Raw genomic sequence first — 14,352 nt, 5'->3', positions numbered from 1 at the left:
GTCACCACAGGCCTCATGACTAAACCACAGCACCAAGTGCCACATCCAATCCCCTGAATTGTGGTATGCTGAAAGTTCTTTAACCCCTAAGAGAACACCACATAGTCTTTACCCCCACATTTTATTCTCATTGCAGGAGTTGGATTTGTGTTAATAGTAATGTGCAGTGCAGATTGTCTGCTTTGGAAAAGACATAAAAGAGCTAGCAGGAATTCAGAAACAGCCAGCAAAGAACAGCCATACAGAAAAGAAGGAATCTATTGAACTGCTTCATTTGTGGCAATAGGAAGTGCAGAGATGAAAGAACAATTAATTGCAAAGGGGAAGCTGGTCTTAAGTGTTTTTATTTCCCTTCTGTTGTGATACAAGACAGGGAGTTTCAGATTTCTCACCCAATCTTACACCCTGTGCTTTAGCATTGATTTATTTAACCTTTTCTGCTTTTTGGTTTTAGTGTTCTACGTGGGCAAGGTGAATCTTCAGGCAAGTGAGGAAAGTGACACGTCACTAAATGTGGACATAGTAAGTGACCTCTCTTAAAATATGGTTGTGATGAAGGCTCTTTGTCTACACTTAAAGTGCTGACACCCTGAAATGATGCCTACTGTGTCTGTATAGTTTCCTTTTATTTGACTTCAAGTCCAGTTTGCAGTGCAAGTTACCATTTGCAGGGGATAGATCTGCTCTTTCTTCAGCTGTATTTTAGAATTCCAGCTAAGTAAATTCACAGCTTCACAGATTGCATTAGGTTGGAAGGGTCCCTTAAAGGTCATCTTGTCCAACCCCTCAGCAGGGAACAGGGACACATCCAACTAGCTCAAGCTGCCCAGGGACACATCCAATCTGATCTTGAATGTCTCCAGGGACAGGGCCTCAACCACATCCCTGGGCAGCCTGTTCCAGTATTTCACCACTCTCACTGTAAAGAATTTCTTCCATATGTCCAACCTAAATCTGCTCTGCTCCAGTTTCAAACCATTGCCCCTTGCCCTATCACTCCAAGCCCTTCTAAACAATCCCTCCCCAGCCCTCCTCTAAGTCCCCTTCAGATATTGAAATGTAGATCTAAGGTCTCCTAGAGCCTTCTCTTCTCCATGCTGAACAGCCCCAATTCTTTAGGCCTGTCTCCACAGGAGAAGGGCTCCAGCCATCTGATCATCTTGGTGGCCCTCATCTGGACCCACTCCAGCAGGTCCACGTTTCTCTTGTGTTTGGGACCTCACATCTGGACACACTACTACAGATGTGGTCTCCTGAGAGCAGAGTAGAGAGGGAGAGTCACCTTCCTCATCCTGCTAGCCACACTGCTTTTGATTCAGCCCAGGACAGGTCTGCCAGCCCATCTTACAGATTTAGATCATTACTACTGTATCTTTCACCTCAGTTCTTGAGTTCTTACTCCAGGATTCAGAGTTGTCTGTGCCTTATGTCTATTATGGAGTTTGTCCCATTGCTTCACTTACAGTTGGAAAGTTGGTTCAGTGTCTGCTCTGAGCTGTATTTGTTGCAAACTAAGCCAAATTCCTCTTCTTCCAGTGTGAGATAGAGAATCAAGGAATGGTCCAGGCATGAAGGGACCTCCAATCTCCCCACAGTCAGCAGGGACATCCTCCACTACTAGATCAGGTTGCCCAGGGCCACATCCAGCCTCACCTTGAATATCTCCAGGGATGAGACCTCAACCACCTCCCTGGGCAACATGTTCCAGTGTTCCACCACCCTCACAGTAAACAACTTCTTCCTGATATCCAGTCTAAATCTGCCCTTCTCTAGTTTGAAGCCATCGCCCCTTGTCCTGTCACTGCAGGCCTTTGTAAACAGTCTCTCTCCATCCTTCTTGTAGCCCCCTTCAGGTACTGGAAGGCTGCTCTTAGGTCTCCCTGGAGCCTTCTCTTCTCTAGGCTGAGCACCCCCAGCTCCCTCAGCCTGTCCTCATAGCAGAGGTGCTGCAACCCCCTGATCATTTTTGTGGCCTTCCTCTGGACCCTCTCCATCAGGTCCATTCCTTCCTATATCTTGCCCAAATTAGATGCTATTATTTGATCTAGACTAAGTGAGCCAATTCCTTCCATGAGTTGTGACAACCATCTCATGGTAAATATTTGTGGCAGTATGTTGATGAGCAGATGTGGGATTTGTCTTTGGAATTTCAGCCTATTGAAGTGTGTGAAATGAACACCTTTCTTTAAAGGCTAAAACCCAACTGAGTTTACTTAGCTGTGGAATCTTTGTTTCTAACAGATTAGTAACATCAGCACCAATGATCAAATTACAAAATTAATTGCAATTCCTGCACCTACCCTGCAAGAGCTGAGGTAAGTAATTTTGAATAAAGGATTAAATCTTTTATAGCTGGGGAAGAAAAAGGTCAAGTGAGACCTCCCATGTGCTTAGCAGGCTCTGCCCCTGGCATCATTCCTGAATTTTATAAATCAAACATTTCAGAAGTTGTATTGCATAAAGTTCATAGATTCACAGAATGGTTTAGATTGGAAGGGACCTTGAAGATCATCTAGTTCCAAACCCCTGCCATGGGCAGGGACACCTCCCACCAGCCCACATTGCTCAAGGCCTCATCCAGCCTGGCTTTGAACACCTCCAGGGAGGCCTTGTTTATATGCTGATGATCTTATTACTAGTAACAATAATTAATGATAATCACAGAATCACAGAAGGGTTTGAAGGGACCTCAAAAGATCATCCAGTCCAGGCCCTTGCCAGAGCAGGAGCACCTAGAGCAGGTCACACAGGAATATATCCAGGTGGGTTTAGAATGTCTCCAGAGAAGGAGACTCCACAGCCTCTCTAGGCAGACTGTTCCAGGGCTCTGGCACCATCACAGGGAAAAAGTTTTTCTTTCTGTTCACAATAACACCTGAAGGTATGAGTTGTGGATTGCTAAGAGTGCCAGTCTGGCTGATGCTCTTCTTGAGTAAAGGAAGAGCATGAAGGTTTTTATAATTTCAGGGATATGGTTTGTCTTGTTGAAAGTTACTAAGAGCACTTTCTTAGCTGATTCTAGGAAAAATTTCTATCCTGCAAGAGTGGTCAGGCATTGGAACAGGCTGCCCAGGGAAGTGGTGGAGTCACCATGCCTGGAGGTGTTCAAGAAACCTGTGGGCATGGCACTTTGGAATGTGGCTTAGTGTCCATGGTGGTATTGGATTGATAGAATAGAATAGAATAGAATAGAATAGACCAGGTTGGAAGAGACCTTCAAGATCATTGTGTCCAACCTATCATCCAACACCTCCTAATCAACTAAACCATGCAACCAAGCCTAACCAGTGCATGTGGCCTAACCAGTGCAGTGTACAGGGGCAGAACAACCTCCCTTCTCCTGCTGGCCACATTGTTCCTGATGCAGGCCAGGATGCCATTGGCCCTCCTGGCCACCTGGGCACACTGCAGGCTCATGTTCAGCCTACCATCGACCAGTACCCCCAGGTCCCTCTCTGCCTGGCTGCTCTCCAGCCACTCTGACCCCAGGCTGTAGCACTGCCTGGGGTTGCTGTGGCCAATGTGCAGAACCTGGCACTTGGATGTGTTCAATCTCATGCCGTTGGATTCAGCCCATCTGCCCAGCCTGTCGCAGTCCCTTGATGATATTAGAGAGATCTTTCCCACCCAAAACAATTCTATGGTTATGATATGGATCTAGTGAAGCAAAGAAAGTATTCTTGGTTCGTAAGGCAGCCATATCTGTGTTTTGGTGTAGTTCCTTTGTTCAGAGTCTTTATAAGGAGAGTTTTGAATGAGTGAATATTTACTACTTTCAGCTAAACTTGCTCTGAAAAACCCAAAAGATGAAATTGGCTAACAGGTCTTGTTTGTAGAAGAAATCCTTGTTTCTTACTCAACCTAGTTCTGTAGCTTTGGGTATAAAGGTAGAATTCCATTCCAAACATTTGCTTGCCAGAAGTCAACACTGAAATTTATTTTCTACTGTCTATTCCAAGAAGGATATGGACGTGCTGGAACATGTCCAGAGAAGGGCCATGAGGATGCTCAGAAGGTTGGAGCTCCTCTGCTGTTAAGATAGATTGAGAGAGTTGGGGCTATTCAGTCTGGAGAGGAGAAGGCCCCACAGAGACCTTCTTGTGGCCTTCCAGTATCTGAAAGGGGCTACAAGAAAGCTGGGGAGGGACTTCATAGGGTGTCATGGAGTGATAGGACTGGGGGGAGTTGGAGCAAAAATAGAAATGGATAGATTCAGACTGGATATTAAGAAGAAGTTCTTCCCCATGAGGGTGGTGAGACACTGGCACAGGTTGCCCGGGGAAGTGGTGGAAGCCTCATGCCTGGAGGTTTTTGCAGCCAGGCTGGATGTGTCTCTGGGCAACCTGATCTAGTGTGAGGTGTCCCTGCCCATGGCAGGGGGGTTGGAGCTGGATGATCCTTGAGGTCCCTTCCAACCCTGACAATTCTGTGATTCTAAATAATTTCTAAAGAAGTGGATTGATGTTAAAATATCTGGGGACAGAGGTTTAAACTTAGTTTGTGGAGTGACTAATAAAAGGCAACTTTGAAAATGTTTTAATTCTTTGAAAAGTGGTTTTACCCTATTAGAACTGATCTGATTTGCAAAGAATAACCACTAATCCACTGGGTTATTTTTTTTCTTCAGTAGTTGCTTGTTGTTTTCATAGTATTGTAATTGTCTTTAGACTGAACAGAACTAAAATCTCCCATAATGCTAACTTTTTTATTTCAAAGTATTTCAGAGTTCAACAAAACCTTGCAAGCAGTAAGTGAGGTAAGATTGCTAATTGTTACTCTTGGACAAACTTGAGCATCAGTCCTGTTTTCTGCTTGGTGACAAAACAGTCTTCTCTTTTCTCTTGTCATTACAGTCCTCTGTTATGGAATGCAGTGCAGAAAATCAGAGGTTTGTTGTTATTTTTTTCCCCTTCTTTAATGTTCATATAATTAAAAGCTTTTCTATTGTCTTGTGATCTGTCTAGCTTGAATGGCTATGGAACAGAGGAAGACCCAAGTGTTATAGGATGTGAAGTTTGAGAAACAGGCTGAAGAAATATATGTAGGCTGACAGGGAAGTTCTGATCCCATTATTCTTACAGAATTAGTGATTTAATTTTTTAGCTTTTCAATTATTTCCTGTGTTTTTAATTATTAAATCAAGCTCTAATTGCTTTTCATTCATCTGGTGAAGCACTGGTTTGTTTGCCATCAGATTTTTTTGTCCCCTGCATCTGTCTGTTAGCTAAGTCACAACAATTTAATCACTTAAGGCAGAGGTATTTGGGACCAGCAGAATTCCAGAGAATTGCAGAGCTTGTGAATACAGTGTGTCATTTAGAGTTGAGATACAAACACATTAATCATAGAATCATATGGGTTGGAAGGGACCTCCAGAGATCATCCAGTCCAAGCCCTCTGACAGAGCAGCACCTAGACCAGGTCACACAGGAATGTATCCAGGTGGGCTTGGAATGTCTCCAGAGAAGGAGACGCCACAACCTCGCTGGGTAGCCTGCTCCAGGGCTCTGGCACCCACACAGGGAAGAAGTTTTCCCTTCTGTTCCTGTGGCACCTCCTCTGCTGCAGCTGCCACCCACTGCCCCTTGTGCTGTCGTTGGACATGCCTTAGCAGAGCCTGGCTCCATCCTCTCCACACTGCCCTACACATCTTTATAAGCATGAATGAGGGCACCCCTCAGGCTCCTCTTATCAAGTCCAACTCCCCTGCCAAAGCAGGATCACCTAGGGCAGGCCACACAGCAGGTTTTCAAGTCCTAGATGCATAACTGTGGATGTGTAGTTACATGCTTAATTGTGTTGTTTGAGTTCTGTCTAAAGTCAAGTGGCTTTCCCCAGGGGATAGAGGTTTCATACACACTGCACTGCAGCCACCTAGGACACCTGACAGATCCTCTCTGGCATTTCTGTGCAGGCAGGGTGGAGATGATGATATTATCTGTACAAAACTGTCAACTCTTTCATGGCTGTCCTCAATTAGGGAGAGCCCCATTCAGAAATCAACAGTGTTTGTAGAGAAAAGAGAAAATCAGCTGCTGCAAACCAATGTGTTACTCTTCTCTTTAGCCTGAGGTAGTGGGTTTTAAGCATTAAAAATGTGACAACCTGTGCTTTCACAGTTAGTATTTGAGCTAATCTGCTTTCACTTAGCATGTGATGTTAGTGTCATGTGTTGGAAAGGTGAGGCAGATCTGGTTATTGAGTCTAAAGCTTTTTTCTTCTTGTTATAGTATCCAGTGTAATTTCATCATCAAGCTGGCTGAGAGAGAGAATATTAGCAGTTTAACAGACAAAGCAGAAATAAGCCAAATTGGTAAGTTATGCTTTAAGCGGTCTCAGATTGCATTTAATAGTATCACAGAATAGTTTGGGTTGGAAGGGACCTCCAAAAGTCATCCAGTCCAACCCCCCTGCAGTCAGCAGGAACATCCTCAGCTAGATCAGGTTGCCCGGAGCCCTGTCGAACTTTCCTTTGAATATCTCCAGGGATGGGGCCCAAACCCTCATGGTGCAGAACTGGTTCCTAACATCCAATCTAAATCTCCTCTTCTCTACTTTGAATCCATTGCCCTTTGTCCTATCACTGCAGGCCTTTGTAAACAGCCTCTCTCCATCCTTAATCTCCAAGTAGTGAAAGAAAAGATTGTTATTTCATTTTAGATAACAAGGTTTGAGTGTAAAATTCCTGGAGAACATAAATGTTTCTGCAATGGCAACCCTGAATTGCCAAGTTTATAAATTAGCCCTTTTTTAGTGACATTGTGATGGTAGGGAGAGGTGATTCATGTCATTGGTCTCTTTGTTTCCAAGATGTAGCTCTATGTTTTTCTTTCTTTAAAACAACACAAAGAGAAACCAGTGCTTGTCAGGCATGGAGCAGAAATCTTGGGGCATTCTGACTGGTGAGGATCATACAATAATGGAATGGCTCAGGTTGGAAGGAATCTCAGAGATCATCTACTCCAACCTCCCCACTATGGGCAGGGATTCCTCTCAGCTAGACTCAGCTGCTCAAGGCCTCATCCAACCTGGCCTTCAACACCCCCAGGCAGGAGGCAGCCACAGCCTCCCTGGGCAGCCTGTGCCAGAGTCTCACCATCCTCACACTGAAAAACATCTTCCTCAGATCCAGTCTAACCCTGCTCTCCCTCAGCTTCAAACCATTCCCCCTTGTCCTGTTTCTAGACACCCTGATGAAAAGTCCCTCTGCAGCCTTCCTGTAGGATCTTTTCAAGTACTGGCAGGCAGCTCTAAGGTCCCTCTGGAGCCTTCTCTTCTCCAGGCTGAACAACCCCTGCTTCCTCAGCCTGTGCTCACAGCAGAGGTGATGCAGCCTGGTTTTCAAATGTCATTTCAGAAAAAAACCCCATCAAAATCAATGATGCAATACACACCTTTAAAAAACATAAAGCATGCTGATTTGAAGATCCTACTTAACACTGTTAGCAATTCAGTGCTTCAGGCTAAACCAGGTTAATGTTTCTTTGTCATTGCAGATCGCTGTTGCTGCTCATCACTGAAGTATTGTTCCTTGACTGCTGAAGAATTACAAATGTAGTAAGTAGATGGAATGCCATCCAGAGGGACCTTGACAGGCTGGAGAGTTGGGCCCATGACAACCTCATGAGGTTCAACAAGACCAAGTGCAGGGTCCTGCAGCTGGGTTGAGGCAATCCTAGGCATCAGTATAGGCTGGGCATGGACTGGCTTGAGAGCAGCCCTGAAGAAAAGGACCTGGAGGTGCTGGTGGATTAGAAGCTCAACATGAGCCAGCAGTGAGCACTTGCAGCCCAGAGGGCCAAGCAGAGCCTGGGCTGCAGCAAGAAAAGTGTGGCCCGCAGGGTGAGGGAGGTGATTCTCCCCCTCTGCTCCACTCTGGTGAGATCACACCTGGAGCACTGTGTCCAGTTACAGGAAGGATCTGGTGGTTCTGGAAAGTGTGGAGAAGGGCCACGAGAGTGAGCAGAGGGCTGGAGCTCCTCTGCTGTGGAGACAGGCTGAGGGAGTTGGGGCTGTTTAATCTGGAGAAGAGAAGGCTCCAAACTGACCTTATTGTTCCCTTCCAGTATCTGAAGGGGGCTACAGGAAAGCTGCAGAGGAACTTTAACTTTGTAGGATGTCAGGGAGTGATAGGGCTGGGAGGAATGGATGCAAGCTAGAGGAAGGGAGATTTAGATTAGATGTTAGGAAGAAGTTCTTCCCCATGAGGGTGGTGACACTCTGGAACAGGCTGCCCAGGGAAGTGGTGGAAGTCTCATGCCTGGAGGTTTTTAAGGCCAGGCTGAATGCAGTTCTGGGCAGCCTGATCTAGTGTGAAGTATCCCTGGCCATGGCAGGGGGGTTGGAACTAGATGATCCCTGAGGTCCTTTCCAACCCTGACAATCTTGTGAAATACAAAACATGACTTGCTTGGATGTAAGAACTCTCAAAATGTTATGGAATTCATTTCTGTTCCTACAGCACGTGACATTCAACCTGATTGGGTTTAAAACTTACATTATTTAGTAGCATCTCCTTACCACTCATGTAAATTCCTCTATCACAACTATTTGTCTTCAAAACCTGACCAGTGTTAAATTGTAACATGCATTTCTTTGTTCCCCCCTCCCCTTTTTGTTTTTTACAGTACTATCCAAGTGCCACATCACTCTATATGGGTTCCCCCCCATCATTCCCCTCGCCCTAAAAAGGTTCTCTCTTTAGTTTCCCCCACCACTCTTTCTACCAAACAAATCCCCACAGTTGGCCCACTGCTCCAACCATTCATAAAATCACATTCTTCTGAAACTCTCTCCACATCTCCCACTCCCAATCCTCTCTTTGAAACTTCGACCACATCTACTACTGAAGCTTCTGTGTCTTCCACCACTGTTACCACTATGCTTTCCTCTTCTGAGTCCCTTGCTCAACCTGCCACCCCAGCCTTTCCTTCCACAGCTTCTCATAAGGCTCTCACTGTTGCCACACCTACAACAAAATCTGTCACTAGCACAGGTTCATCAGCTAAAGCTGATGCTGCACTTCCTAGTAACCCTGTTACAATAATTCCTTCTTCCCAAGGTGTCTCTAAACATTCTGCAGCTTCTTCTTCTTCTGAGCTTCACCCCAAACCGTCAATAGCAATTTCTCTCTTGGAGACCACCACCACCAAACCTGTTACACAAATTCATGTCACTACTGATCCAACCCAGCCTGTTTCTGGTATTAAAGTTACTGCAGCACCTATTCTTCCCCTTACTCCTTTCACAATAACTTTGACCCCTACAGTTAGCCCTGTCAACCACTCTGTCTCAGCTTCTCATCCTCACTCTACTGCTGCTGGCCATGGAAGCCTGCCTCATGGGAGCACAGGTAAATATGGCAAGTAAAAGGATTTATTTATTTAATCATTATTTTATTGCTAGACACAGACTTTGCTGTTAGATAATCTTGTTTAACAAAGTTTAGCTGAGCTGGGACCTTCCAGTTCCTGGGGGGAAAAAACTGAGACAGCTCTCACAAAGTGGAGGCTTTCTGACTCAAGTAAATACTGCTGCCTTTGGCCACCATGAGTGACAACTTACCCTACAGATTGGTTGGTAACTGTGATAAATAGATGCTGAGCTAAGTTCCAACAGGGACCTTTGGCAGAAAGAACTGAGTCACTGAGAGAGGTAGGTATTAGTAGTCCAAATATTGCAAAGCACTGTTGCATCTTCATTAAAGGGTTGTTACTGATCAGAAATATTCTTGGTGGGTAAATATTTTCCTCTGAAGATTGTATGCATCTTTAAAAGCTTCTCTCCAAATTGCTGGTTTTATTTTACTTGGATTTTATTCTACCTTGATTTTATTCTACTTTGATTTTATTCTACCTGGATTTTATTCCACTTTGATTTTATTCTACCTTGATTTTATTCTATATATATTCAGGAATCCAGTGACTGAAAATAAGAATTAAAAAAAATAGATTATTTAACATCAGTAATAGTCTAATGTGAAGAACTCTGTGATCAGTAAAAACTGGAATTAATGCTGACAATCTAAAACCTTGCTTTGTGTGTTGATAAGGTCTAAAGCGTTCAGATCTGGTAGGGAGGGGGAAAAAAGGGATTCTGTCTCACATAATACATTGAGAGACCTTGGAAGTTGTTGGTCAAGAGAACTGCTTAGTTTTCCTGCTTCTCAAAGCTGACTTCAATCTGTTGGACATAACCTTAAAATAAAAGCACAACCTTTCTTATGTCACAGGGAAGACGCTGTCAGCTGCCACCTACACCACTTCCATGTACACCACCATCAGTGTTAGCACAGCTGAGCAAATCGTGTCCAAGATAGAAAATGAGGTAGCAGCTGGCAAAGTCGAGCCAAAGGATGTAGAAAGGATGGTTGGTGAGGTTAGCAGGGTCCTGACTGCTTCTCAGCCATTACCTCCCCGAATTTCTAACAGGTAGGTCACTCTGGCAATAGGTTAAAGCTGTGTTGTGTTGACTGTCTTGAGAAAGTGGTTTTGGCAAGTTTCTCTCTTTCAAAGTCATAATCCGAAAGATTCATAGAATCGCTGAGGCTGGAAGGGACCTTTAAGATCATGGAGTCCAACCATAGCCCAGCTCCCATGGCCACTAAATGTTAGCCTGAAGCACCACATCTACAGCTTCTTGAACACCTCCAGGGATGGTGACTCCACCACCTCCCTGGGCAGCCTGTTCCAACCCTTCATCACTCTCTCACTAAAGAAGTTTTTCCTGATGTCCAACCTAAATCTCCCCTGACACAATTTCAACTCATTGCCTCTCTCTAGTTACTTGGGAGAAGAGACCAACCCCAGCCTCACTCCAGCCTCCTTTCAAGTAGCTGTAGCGACCAATAAACTCTCCCTTCAGCCTTCTCATCTTCAGACCAAACACCCCCAGCTCCCTCAGCTGCTCCTTGTATGACCCTTCCCCAGTGTCATTGCTCTTCCCTGGACATGCTCCAGCCCCTTCATGTCTTTCCTATCCTGTGGTACCCGGACCAGGAGCACTTTCAAATCCACACACAAACCAGGAGCACTTTCAAATCCACACACAAACCAGGAGCACTCTCAAATCCACACACAAGCCAGGAGCAGTTTCAAATCCACACACAAACTGGAGGCAGTATCGTTCTAGTTGTTACTAGCTTTACTATTATCCAGTGCCATGTAAAACTGTATTGTGCTTTGTGTTGACACCACAATTCATGAACACAGCTGTATTTTACACTGCACTTGGGTTGCTGCTCTCTCTGGGGAGACCTTAGAGCTACGTTTCAGTATCTGAAGGGGACCTACAGGAAGGCTGGGGAGGGACTGTTTAGAAGGGCTTGGAGTGATAGGGCAAGGGGAAATGGTTTGAAACTGGAGCAGAGCAGATTTAGGTTGGACATCAGGAAGAAGTTCTTTACAGTGAGAGTGGTGAAATACTGGAACAGGCTGCCCAGGGATGTGGTTGAGTCCCCATCCCTGGAGACATTCAAGATCAGACTGGATGTGTCCCTGCTGACTGCAGGGGGCTTGGACAAGATGACCTTTGAAGGTCCCTTCCAACCTAATGCAATCTGTTGTGCTGTGAATCTGTCAACTTCCTTGAGAATTGTGAGTTTATGTGCTTGGTAATATTAAATACCTCTCTTTTTCTTGACAGAATTATAAAACTGGTGGATTCTATTGGCTTGAAACTGAACTTCTCAGCAGCATCTGCTGATTTTGTCTCCCCATCCTTGGCTCTGGCTGTTGTCAAAACCAATCGCATCCGCTCCAACCAAATGTCCTTTGCTGTCCAGGACTCAGCTGATCTCCAGGTGAAGACTGAGAATTCTAAAAGACAAATTGTCCTTGATTTTTAAGTATTTATAGTTTTATGTTATTCTAAAATATGTAAATTTTTATATATCTTTAAGTATGTATGACTGTATATTTATGCTTAAGTATGTATGGCTGCATATTTATTCTTAAGTATTTATGGCTATGGATTTACTTTTAAGTCTTTATGAGTTTGTATTTTAAGTATGGTTTTATATTTATTGTTAAGTCTTTCTGGTTTTATATTTATTTTTCAATGGGGCTTTATATTTATTTCTAAGTCTTTCTGGTTTTATGTTCCTATGTTCCTTGAGTTTATCCTGGGTTTATGTTACAGTTTCAGGATCTTTTTGTTCATGTTGGTTGTTTCAGAGGAAAAATACTTCAGTTTTGAAGCCCTCAGTACTTCTTTCATTCATTTTATTGTGTAAATAAGCAACAGACTTAGCAGAATCTGGCATCCAATTAATAAGGCATTGGAGAGGGCACAGCCAGAGCACCAGAATGGACAGAGTGTTTGGCACCGTAACTTTGCCTCAGAACCCCTGACTCATGAGTCAGTCACCCACTCTGTGCTGAAATCTTTCAAGGGGTTTTGCCAGATGGCTTCATCTGTTAGGAGATTAATTGCAGAGGGTTCCAGGAAAGAACTCTTCTGTTGCCTGGATAATGACATTCATACATTTGTCACTCATGACTAGTTGGTCTTGCCAAGAAAGAAGAGCTTAGAAAGGTTGGATCCACTTTGTCTCACTCCAGATCTCCTTCCTGGTTGAGGAAATGGTAATTTGGACAATCCCAGCCTGTGAGGCTTAAGAAAGGAAAGTTCTGGACAAGTTTTAGCACATTGTGCCCTCTCAGAAGAGGAAATAGCTTAGTGTGGTGTGAGCTCTAGAATAATACAATGATCCAAGCTGGAAGGGACCTCCAAAGCTCAGCCAGGGACATCCCCAACCAGATCAGGTTACCCAGGGCCTCATTGAGCCTCCCCCTGAATATCTCCAGGGATGGATCCTCAACCACCTCCCTGGCCAACCTGCTCCAGTGTTCCTCCACCCTCATAGTGAAGAACTCCTTCCTGATATCCAGTGTAAATCTGCCCTTCTCTAGTTTGAAGCCATTGCCTCTTGTCCTGTCCCTGCAGGCCTTTTCAAACAGTCTCTCTCCATCCTTCCTGTAGCCCCTTCAAGTCCTGGAAGGCTGCTCTTAGGTCTCCCTGGAGCCTTCTCTTTTCCAGGCTGAACACCCCCAGCTCCCTCAGCCTGTCCTCATAGAAGAGGTGCTCCAACCCCCTGATCAATTTTGTGGCCCTCCTCTGGACCCTCTCCATCAGGTCCATGTCTCTCCTGTGTTGAGGGCTCCAGACCTGCACACAGTACTCCAAGTGAGGTCTCCCCAGAGCAGAGCAGAGTGGCAGAATCACCTCTCTGGATCTGCTGGCAATGCTGCTTTGGATGCAGCCCAGGCTGCCATTGGCCTTCTGTGCTGCAAGCTCACACTGCCTGCTCCTGTCCAGCTTCTCATCCAGCAGCACCCCCAAGTCCTTTTCCACAGGGCTGCTTTCTAACACTTCCTCCCCGAGTCTGTATTGATAGTGAGGATGTAGTACTGGAACTCTTGTGTGACACTGAAAATGATCTGGATTGTTAACATCTGAGTTCCTTTCTGTTTTCCTAGCAGTATATGGTGCATGAATCACAGAATCACATTCTGCAGCTTTGATTTTGGGGTGCATGCTCACAAAATTTTTAGGGCTTCCCATGTCAGGAAAGGTTTGGAGACCATTGGTCTAAAGAGAAGAGTTAAACCATTTTCCTAAAGGCACTGTGAGGTTGTTCCACTGTTGCTTCTCTTGCACTCATTCTTTGAGTGCACAGATGATCTCTTTCTTCAGTTCTGCTGATGTTTCACATCTCTGAGGAGCTCTGAAATGATGATGCTTGGATGTAAAGTGGCAAGAAAATGTTGGCGCTTTTGTACTGACCAAAGCTCTCTGTCTCGTAAGTACAGCGCAGCAAACTGGCAGGAAGTAAAGGTCTTTTTTTGAGATATCAGAGTTGTAGCTCAATCAGTTTATTTCTATCATCTTTCCTAGATGATCATAAAGGGGTTTATGTTCTTAGATCCTGCTTAACCTCCTGTACTTAAAAGCCTCCTGTAAAAGAAGGACTTTTTTTAACAGCCTTTCTGAATTCTGGCAAAATTCATATGGGGCATAAAAATTGTTTGCCTTTGCAGTCTTCTGTTCTGTGCAATGTTCTTCTCCCTGTGCAGTTCCATAGACCTTCCTTGGTTGTTGCTCTTCACCTTTCTCAAATCACTATTTTCCACCACAGTGATGTGTTCTTGGGTTCTGTCTGTAAGCAAATGGGTAAAACCAGAGGATTTTCAGAGGACCTGCAAATGAGTTTCATCCTTTTCAGGCCTGCAAATGCTATTTGTCCATTGGAGCAGGAGAGGGATGAGAGAGCAGCAGTGAGCTGCTGACAGAGATAAATCTTTTGAAGTCCTAAACTGAAGATACTTTTTTTTTTCCTTCTGAAGCATTTTT

General features: G+C 44.6%; 1 protein-coding gene across 1 annotated transcript in view; it reads left to right on the top strand.

Moving 5' to 3' along the window:
* The window catches only part of ADGRG2 (adhesion G protein-coupled receptor G2), a 53,798-nt gene that overhangs the window by 24,741 nt on the left and 14,705 nt on the right, over positions 1 to 14,352 (top strand). The window contains exons 8-16 of the mRNA XM_054165910.1: positions 455 to 522; positions 2,242 to 2,315; positions 4,717 to 4,756; positions 4,854 to 4,888; positions 6,231 to 6,313; positions 7,497 to 7,557; positions 8,628 to 9,352; positions 10,232 to 10,430; positions 11,644 to 11,800. Of these exons, the coding sequence (XP_054021885.1) occupies positions 455 to 522; positions 2,242 to 2,315; positions 4,717 to 4,756; positions 4,854 to 4,888; positions 6,231 to 6,313; positions 7,497 to 7,557; positions 8,628 to 9,352; positions 10,232 to 10,430; positions 11,644 to 11,800 (1,442 nt within the window). The remainder of the gene's footprint in view (positions 1 to 454; positions 523 to 2,241; positions 2,316 to 4,716; positions 4,757 to 4,853; positions 4,889 to 6,230; positions 6,314 to 7,496; positions 7,558 to 8,627; positions 9,353 to 10,231; positions 10,431 to 11,643; positions 11,801 to 14,352) is intronic.

Source organism: Dryobates pubescens, chromosome 12 (assembly GCF_014839835.1).
Source record: "Dryobates pubescens isolate bDryPub1 chromosome 12, bDryPub1.pri, whole genome shotgun sequence".
Taxonomy (NCBI): domain Eukaryota; kingdom Metazoa; phylum Chordata; class Aves; order Piciformes; family Picidae; genus Dryobates; species Dryobates pubescens.
Note: the sequence above shows the minus strand (reverse complement) of the source record. Positions and strands in the feature narration are given on the sequence as shown.